General features: G+C 36.7%; 1 protein-coding gene and 1 long non-coding RNA gene across 2 annotated transcripts in view; one reads left to right on the top strand and one right to left on the bottom strand.

Moving 5' to 3' along the window:
* Positions 1-5,205, bottom strand: part of LOC105128192 (uncharacterized) — a 7,398-nt gene extending 2,193 nt beyond the window's left edge. The window contains exons 1-4 of the long non-coding RNA XR_842807.1: positions 5,191-5,205; positions 4,677-5,019; positions 3,751-3,905; positions 3,448-3,669 (exon numbers count right to left, since the gene is read on the bottom strand). This is a non-coding gene — a long non-coding RNA (uncharacterized LOC105128192). The remainder of the gene's footprint in view (positions 1-3,447; positions 3,670-3,750; positions 3,906-4,676; positions 5,020-5,190) is intronic.
* Positions 5,206-5,251: 46 nt separating this feature from the next.
* On the top strand, positions 5,252-6,854 carry LOC105128193 (alpha/beta-Hydrolases superfamily protein). The gene has a single exon (XM_011029751.1). It carries the CDS (start codon positions 5,356-5,358, stop codon positions 6,595-6,597), a length of 1,242 nt encoding a protein of 413 aa, XP_011028053.1. The 5' UTR covers positions 5,252-5,355; the 3' UTR covers positions 6,598-6,854.
* The last annotated feature ends 2,702 nt before the right edge of the window (positions 6,855-9,556 follow it).

Here is a 9,556-nt window from a genome sequence, read left to right as displayed (position 1 = left end):
TTTTAACTCACTTTTTATTCAAAAAGACATTTTTAACATCAAGCTGAAAAATATGCCACTGACGAATCGAAGCTACGACAATAAAAGATAAGAGTACGAATAGTAGTCATTTTTACAACCGGGACAAATATCTCCTCATAATCCATACCATACTGTTGAGAATATCCTTTTACAACCAGTCTAGCTTTGTATCACTCAATAGACCCATTAGAATTAGTTTTAATCTTATACACCCAACGACAACCAACAACACTCCTAGTAGAGGAACCAAATTCTAAGTATCTGTCTTATACAAAACAGAAAGTTCCTCATCCATAGCTTGCTGTCAAAGTGGATCAAGAATTGCCTCTTTATAGGAAGAGGGCTCAAAGAGACAATGAATAGAAGCTAAAAAAGAAGTAAATGATGAAGAATAACAAGAATAAGCAAAATCTGGTAGTTTTGTGGACTTACGAATACGAATAAACTAACGTGGAGGTGGATCCACAATCTTAGATGAAGCTTGAGAGGTTGTAGATGAGAATGAAGCTTCAAGTGTGCTAGAGAGTAAAGTACCAGTACCTGCAGAGTTATAAGTACAAATTGATCGAATATGGGGAAAGGTATCATTACCAGAATCCTCAGAAAAGGGACCTATATGAATAATATAAGACTTAGTCATGTTATGAGTAGTGAATGGAATAGAAAAGAAAGGTATATGCTCAAGAAAGACAACATGACGAGACACATAAAGTTTCTGAGTAATTGAATCAAAACAACAATACCCCTTTTTACCTTCACCATAACCCAGAAAGACACAAACAGCGGATCGAGAGGATAACTTACTGCGTTCTACATGAGGACGAAGAATGAAACAAGTACAACCAAAGACTCTAAATGAGGAATAATCAGGGGCATACCCATATAACTTTTTAAAAGGAGATAGACCCGAACTATGAGAAGATGGAATTGTATTAATCAAACTTACTGCAGTAAAAACAGCTTCTCCCCAAAACTCACTAGGAACAAAAGCAGACAACAAGAGAGAATAAGCAGTTTCGACAATATGCCTATGTTTTTTTTCAGTAACACCATTTTGCTCAGGAGTATCTGTACATGAAATTTGGTGGATGGTTCCATCTAAGGCAAGCAATTGGCAAAATTTATTAGATGTGTATTCCCCACCCAAATCACACCTAAAATATCAAATCACAGCAGAATGTTAAGTTTTGATAAGAGCTCGAAAAGTTGTATATATCTAAAAGAATTCATAATGATGTTTCATTAAATAAACCCAACAATAACGAGTATGATCACCAATAAAAGAGATATAATATCGAGACTCTCCTTTTATGGTAACAGGAGAAGGTCCTCATACATCAAAATGAATCAAATCAAATGGTGAAGAAGAAACAGAAATACTTCGATTTAAAGGTAAAGCAGAAAATTTTGCTAGTTTACATCCACTACAATAAGAAATATCACAAGTTTTTAAATTTTCTAAAGCGTCTGAGGATGCCAAAAGTCTCAAACTAGAAGACAAAACATGACCTAGATGGGAATGCCATAAATAAAAACTAGAAGATAAAAGACTTAAACGAAAGAAAGACAAATCAACAATAGTAATAGTAGCAGCAACGACAGTAACAACTGGCACTTTTAACTCATCTAAAATATATAGTCCATTCTCCCTACGGCCTGTCCCAATCAGCTTCTGAGACTGCAGATCCTGCACACAACAAAAGAACCCAAAAACATGACTAATCACCAGAATCACATATTTGACCAACAGACGTAAGATTCAATTTAAGTTTTGGAATAAGATAAACATTAGGGAGAGACAAGTGAGGTGTGACAACAGAACCAACACTTGTTAAAAGCAGTCATAACAGGAATGGAGGATAAAGGGGACATAGAGGTAAAAGATGAGGAATCTAGAGACATATGATGAGAAGCACCAGAATCCAAGACCCATTCAGAGTGTGACATACTTGAGGAACTATAAGGCAACTGACCTATGGAAGAAAAAGCGGACATTGCTTGTGGCTGCAAGGAGAGAAACTTCTAAAATTGCTCAGCTAAAGTACTGAGATCGGTAATAGAGCCTGGGAAAGTTACTGCTGCAGTATTATGGTGTGATGGTTTATAACCCTGAAGTGGTCTATGAGCAATAGGTTGTGACTGACTGCCAGACTTTCAAGCTTGATTCTGTTGTTTCAACTTAGGACACTGAGCCTTCCAATGACCTTTCTGCTTTCAGAAATTGCACTCATTGAAGCCAACCCTTGTGTAAGGTTTCTTTTGGATGATTAGAGAATGACTTAGAAGGTACTGCTAGTACTGAAGGATTTGAAGCAAAAAGAATTCATTTTCAAAATAAGATTGAAGACATATTTCTTCAGTCAATAACTCACTCACAACAGAGTCAACAGAAGGTAGTAGAGAACAATGGAGAATTGAACCTCTAAGTCCTTCGAAGTCACTGCGAAATACTGTTAAAAACTGTACTAATCGTTGCTGCTCTCTACGCTTAATACAGGCACCACATGCCTTTAACTCTACTAATTCTGTAAGAGTCAATTGATCTCAAAGATCTGTCATAGCAGAATAAAACTCTTAAATGCTCATATTCTTCTGATGAAGAGCTCGTATGTCATTCTCTAATTGATACTGTTTTGCAAAATTTGATTGCGTGAATAACCTTTGTAGATGATCCCAAACCTCTTTTGTTGTCTCATACTTCGCCAACTACGTGCCTATCGAATGCTTAACAACATTGTTGATCTAAGTAATGATCTTTGCATTATTTTCTTCTCATGTATCTATAAAAAAAGCATCCCCCTCCTCAACATTCTTAGGTATCATATAAGTTCCACTAACATACCCCCACATCTTCTTACCCTTAAGAAAATTTCTCATTACATAGCTCCAATATGAATAGTTCTTCCCATCCAACCTCACACTTACAGATTGAAGCGAATTATCTCTTTCATTAGCCATAATCAATAATCACAGAGAACCAGAATGCAAAAGTAGCGGAAAACAAAATACAAAATTACAGAAACTAAATAAATATCTTCTTATAATTATACGATTACTCCAAAACATAAAACAAATTTGCAGAAATTGAACGCAAATACCAAATTGCAAAAGCTGAAGGAAAGATGAAATACCAAAATAATTACAGAAACTAACGAAATATCAAATTTTACATAAGTGAAAGACAAAATCGCACTCGAAAAAATTTGTGTTTGGGATTAAGTTTCGTTTCATAAAACCAGCTCTGATATCATGTTAAAATAATTAAAATCAAACACAAAAAGGAAACTAGAATTCTGAATAATCTATATATTATGAATGCTCATCCTTAATTGAAATATAAATAAAATATACATAAATTAAACTAAAAATACTATTTTATCTTTAATAAATAAAACTATATAAATATCATTTACCAAGAAAAATTACCAGTTTTTAAGTTAAAGCATGCACAAGAATTATTTGGTTGTCGCTGCTGCGTTTCAAACTCTGACTTTCACTTCTAAGTCGATTTATCTCAATGGCTGCTGATTCCAACTTCGGACTCAAAACTGTAACCCTTTCCTTCACCAGGGATTCATTTTCGTTCTTCATGCGTTCATTTTCTACCGCTAGTTTCTCCAACTCCTCCTCCTGTCTTTTCTGGGCTTCCTGCATGATAATACTAATTAACCCTTCTTTTATTTTTTTTATATATATATGTACTAATCAGGGGAATAAAAGAGTGAATACCCTACAACGGGCTCGATATTCCTTGTCATTTCTTTTTTTTCTGTCGCGTGGATTGTCTGTCTGGAGTACTCTATTGCTTGTTCCCCCCAGATCATCAATTTGTGACTGGAATTGGTAATCGAACGGCACGTTCAGTTCATCGTAGTTTTTTGAACCTGGACGGTACACATGACAAATCAGATCAATTATTTATTTTTCCCAAAACACGCATATCTAGGAAACATTCTATTTGTTGGAAGAAAATCACTTTAAAGACTTATTATGGAAAACAATGATGAATTGCAAAGTCAAATAACGAGGGAGGAAGATTTTCATTATTAAGTTATTATACAGACTCCAGTCACTCAACCGGTTTCTTTAATTATTTTTTCAGAAAAAGACTAGAAATATAGGTTATTTTCATCATTATTGGTTGAAAAACAAAGAAAAATCACCCATGAAATGGAATACTATATTCAGATTTGAAGCAAATACTAAAGAGATAGGTAAAAAAGAATGAACAACTTGATCTTTTATTCAAACTGCCGTTTCCTTTTTCATACCAAGATCATGTATATATGGAGAAGAATTCGAAAAAGAAACTCTCAGTTACCTTAATCTATCTATAGACGAGGCTCTCTTGCTTTGGAAAAGAAAGAAAAAAAAATTAAGAAAGTGAATTGACTTGTGTAATCACAGCCACAACCGTCTGCAAATGTTTGGTAGATACAGCTTAATTTCTTATAAACCTGTTTTTTCTTTTCTTGAGAGAGTGCGAGTTCAGTTATGAATCTTGGATGGATCATATTCATACCATGGAAAAAGTCTCCAAAAGGATCTTGATTTTGAAAGTTAGATGCGCAGCAGGAAACCAAAGATGAAAAACAAACTACTTGTCAATTAAATAATAAAAAAATTCCGAGTAAATATGTTTAGTTTTGACTTACAGCTAAATTCATAGCTCCCAAACCCCTCCATCAAGTCACCCAATTCCGTCTCTCGATTACCAAAATGATCAGGATCCATCTCTATCTACTGCAAAGTGAAAGCTTATGTCTGTAATGTTTAGTTTGTGGTCTGAGCAAGAGACATGATAAATTAGGACCATAGGGTTCCTGATCTGTGGTTGGGAGTGGCCATTGACGAAGACTTTTGTAGTTTGTAATAATAATTCAAAAAATAAAACGGCGAGGGTAAACTCTTGAAGGGACCACCACGTGACCATGTCTATTTTAGAAGGGTATCGGAAGACTTCGGTATCGGACTTATGAATATCGGGCTTCTTGTTGCCTGCATAAAAAAAAAAAAAGAAGAAGAAGAAGAAGACAAACTTCAAATTATTATTAATATCACATAATATTAAAAAATATACTAATTCACTAAATTTGTTTCTCAAGTGTTAATTCATGATTATTTTAAAAGCTAAATGACCAATTTATCCATTTAAAAAAGCAAATGTACCTTGGTGGATCGCAATCACAGCATTATCATCAACATCACTCATGTGCCCTTAACACCGCATCTTTCTTTTTTATGTTTACTTTTGGTTTTTCGATACCACGAGTCCCACCTCATTTCCATTTTCTTTACAGCACCTAGCGCAGATACCTGGCTAGCAACCTCCCCATGGACGGAACAAGTGAGGCGACATGGCCTGAAATCCTGGGCAGCAAAAACTGGGATAATCTCCTTGACCCTCTCGACCTGAGCCTCCGCAAACTCATTATCCGATGTGGCGACTTCTGCCAGGCCACATATGATGCCTTCAACAACGACAAGAACTCCAGGTATTGCGGCACCAGCCGGTACGGCAAGCGCAACTTCTTTCATAAAGTGATGCTTGACAACCCCGAAAACTATCAAGTCTCCTCTTTCCTCTACGCCACTGCTCGTGTCAGCCTCCCGGAAGCCTTCCTTCTCCACTCTCTATCTCGTGATTCCTGGGACCGTGAAACCAACTGGATTGGTTACATCGCTGTCACCTCTGATGAACAGACGAAAACACTTGGCCGCCGTGAAATCTACATAGCCTTCCGCGGAACCACCAGAAATTACGAATGGGTTAACATCTTAGGCGCAAAGCTCAAGTCTGCTAAACCATTGTTAAGGGGTGCTACAAGCACTACTCGTGATCAAGGAAGCAGCAGCAGCAGTGACGATGACGATGACGATGACAAAGTTCCTAAAGTCATGCTAGGCTGGCTTTCGATGTATATTTCTGACGACCCGAACTCGCCTTTCACCAAATTAAGTGCCAGGGCGCAGCTTTCGGTCCATATTAAAGAGCTAAGGGAGCGATACAAGGATGACGACCTGAGCATTATCTTTACTGGTCACAGCCTTGGTGCTAGTTTATCAATTTTGAGTGCTTTTGATCTTGTGGAAAATGGAATTACAGATATCCCAGTATCAGCTTTTGTCTTTGGCAGCCCACAAGTTGGAAACAAGGAATTCAACGAGAGGTTTAACAAGTATCCAAATCTTAAGGTTATGCATATAAAAAATAAGATTGATGTTATACCGCACTATCCAGGGCGATTGATGGGCTATGCTTCTACTGGAATTGAGTTTGAAATTGATACGAGGAAATCTCCAAGCTTGAAGGACTCGAAGAATCCGAGTGATTGGCATAATTTGCAGGCCATGTTGCATATAGTGGCAGGGTGGAACGGCGAGGAACAAGACTTTGAGCTGAAAGTGAAGAGGAGCTTGGCATTGGTGAACAAGTCATGTGAGTTCTTGAACGACGAGTGCCTGGTCCCTGGGATTTGGTGGGTAGAGAAGAACAAAGGGATGGTCAGAAACGAAGATGGTGACTGGGTGTTGGCTCCGCCAGATGAGGAGGACCTACCTGTCCCCGAATATTGACTATCGTCTAGTGATTGATTGGCTCGTTCTTTCGTCCTTTTTACTCCCCCGCTTTTTTCCCCCATGGAATTTTCTCCCCGCTGTGCTCTTTCTTTCTTTGTATTTTTTATTGATTTATGTTCAAATTTCGATGCTCCTGTCTCCTACTCTCCTTGGGGTCACGTCTTATTTTTATGCGATATTGCTGTTCTTACATTTAGTTAATGTTTTCGCAACTCTGTGATTATTACGATATAGACTTGTAAATTACTCTGCCATTCCATTTGTTTTCTTTTTTATAAAGATAGTGCCGTGGCCCGTGAGGATGGTGACTTTGCCACGCCTCAGATTGATAACGGCACGCCTCAACGGCTCGTTTTTAAAGAGCTTACTACGATAATGCTGAGGTGTGCCGTTATAAGAAAATGGTGTGGCAAAATTATAGTTCTATTCTATTTGTGGTTCGCATAGAATTGTAAAAATATACAGCGTTGGTTATTTTTTAAATATTTTTTATTTGAAGTATATTAGAATAATATTTTTTATTTGAAGTATATTAGAATAATATTTTTTATTTATTAAAAAATTATTTTTAATATCAATATATTAAAAAGATTTCAAAATTTGTGGCAAAATTATAGTTCTATTCTATTTGGGGTTCGCATGGAATTGTAGAAATATAGAGTTTTGGTCTGTGGCAAAATTATAGTTCTATTCTATTTGTGGTTCGCATAGAATTGTAAAAATATACAGCGTTGGTTATTTTTTAAATATTTTTTATTTGAAGTATATTAGAATAATATTTTTTATTTATTAAAAAATTTATTTAATATCAATATATTAAAAAGATTTCCAAATTAAAAAAAATTAAAAATCAATATTTAGTCCACAATCTCAACCGGGAACTTAATTTAATGCCATCAACAATTTTTTTTCTTTTTTGGTGCTAATTTTCGATCATGCAGATCCTATGGAATTATATCACAGACCATAAAAATAATGGGGAAAGTTGATGGAGAAAGATGAAAGGGTTGAGAGCGGAAGGGAACAAGATTAGAACCTCAAGCAATTACAAAATGGAATTCGTAGATTTAGGGGAACTTCACAGAACCCTAAGATTGGGGTTATTTTATATATACATAAATAAAATAAGCGGATTGCGAGTTTATCTGGCTTGACAAAACCATGCCTTCTGATAATCACCTCCAAGACCAGGGGCGGAGACAGGGGGACGCGGCCCCTGTAAAGAAAATTTTTTTCTAATTTTTTTTAAGTTCATTTTTAATATTCTTATAAAACATTGCATAAATTACAGCATTTTGCCCCCTAATTTTATATTTTGGTTCCGCCCCTGTCCAAGACTGAACCTTAAGAGATTGCCTTTGATTGCCTGAGCTTGAAATGAAAACTTTCCGCTACCCTTTTCCCCTTAGACTTACCTTTTCTCGATGAATTTGAAGTCGATATTATTACCAATCTACTGTCACCCCCATTACCAGCACAAACTTGCCACTGCTAACAAGTTATATCAGGCTGGACTGTCATTTCTCATGAACAAGAACACCAACTCCAGCTTACACTATTGCATAAGCAACTAATTGCGTATCTTCAGCAGTGGAAAGTGCGCAGCTTCCAATATTTCAATCCGAGAAACTTGAACTAGCAAGCAATTAGACTAACACTGTGCATTCCAATAGTCAACGATAATAATGTAAAATAAGCATTGAAATACCTTCTGGGACTTCGGCTAGTGTGTTTCTTCAGCAGGAAGCCACGAGTAGCTTTCACCTGGATAGCTGTCATCATTGGATTACGACCACATGGCCCATTCAGTTTCGTTGACTTCAACCTGGCATTAGAGAGGGCAAGTACTTCACAGATTGTTCGTCATTCATGGCCCATTCAGTTTCGTTGACTTCAACTTGGCATTAGAGAGGGCTTGATGTTCTACTTTCACTCATAAACTGGGCAGAGAGACCAAAAACAAAAAAAAATAAAAGTACTTCACAGATTGTTCGTCATGAATGCCTTGGAAAATTAATATTGATCAAGTACATGCTCACCTTCCCTAGTGATGCATTGAGAAAGAAGTTTAAAAACAAAAAATGAATATAAGGATTTCTTTTTATAAGTATTGATTAGAGTGCTAGATCAGGCTTAAGCTCAATTAATTTAATAATGGCAAAAGTCAAGACCCACATCCATACATATCCTATTGTATCTTTTTTACAATAATGGTAGAATAATGTAGAGGAAAGGAAACTGGAAACACTAAACCAATCCAAAACAAGAATGTCAATCACCAAAGACAGTTGAGGTGGAAGACACAAGTACTAAACAGCAGGTCATGTGGAATGAGAACAGAATACACAGGCATCTACTTTTCCCACGATCCATGCAACAACAGACCAATCAAGTTGCAAACACAATTCATCTCCACTTTAATCCAGTGGCTGATGACCAATAGCAACTCCTGCATTGGAATAGTGGAGACACAAATAGAGCACCACATGAGCACAGAAAACACTCGTAACCAGCAAATAATAGCTACTTTTCAGAGCTTCACATCAGATGTCAAAGACCTAGCCCTGTCCTGCCAGAGCAACTCTGATGAGAAACGGTGTGCGACATATCCAACAATTTCAGGCCCTCAAGAGTTTGAAGGTCACTTACTAATGTCATTCAAAGATTCTGAAGCAAAACTACCTGGCAGTTGAATTTGTAAGAAAGTGACCTCGTCAAGTAAAAATGCAAATACCACCGATATCCAATGAGATCAGGATGTGTTATCAGCACATATCTCTGGCTTTCATTCTGAATTCATGAAATGTCACCAAACCTTGCAAGAATGGAAGAAATGCTACTATTAGTCAAGCACCTAATCCTGGTGCCTAAAAAACCTCTATGACCAAACATGACAAGCCCCAAAATCCACCCAATAAATCCTAAGAGAATTTGATCAGGCTTACGCTCAACTTAC

This window comes from Populus euphratica, unplaced genomic scaffold (assembly GCF_000495115.2).
Source record: "Populus euphratica unplaced genomic scaffold, PopEup_1.0 scaffold49.1, whole genome shotgun sequence".
NCBI lineage: Eukaryota > Viridiplantae > Streptophyta > Magnoliopsida > Malpighiales > Salicaceae > Populus > Populus euphratica.
Note: the sequence above shows the minus strand (reverse complement) of the source record. Positions and strands in the feature narration are given on the sequence as shown.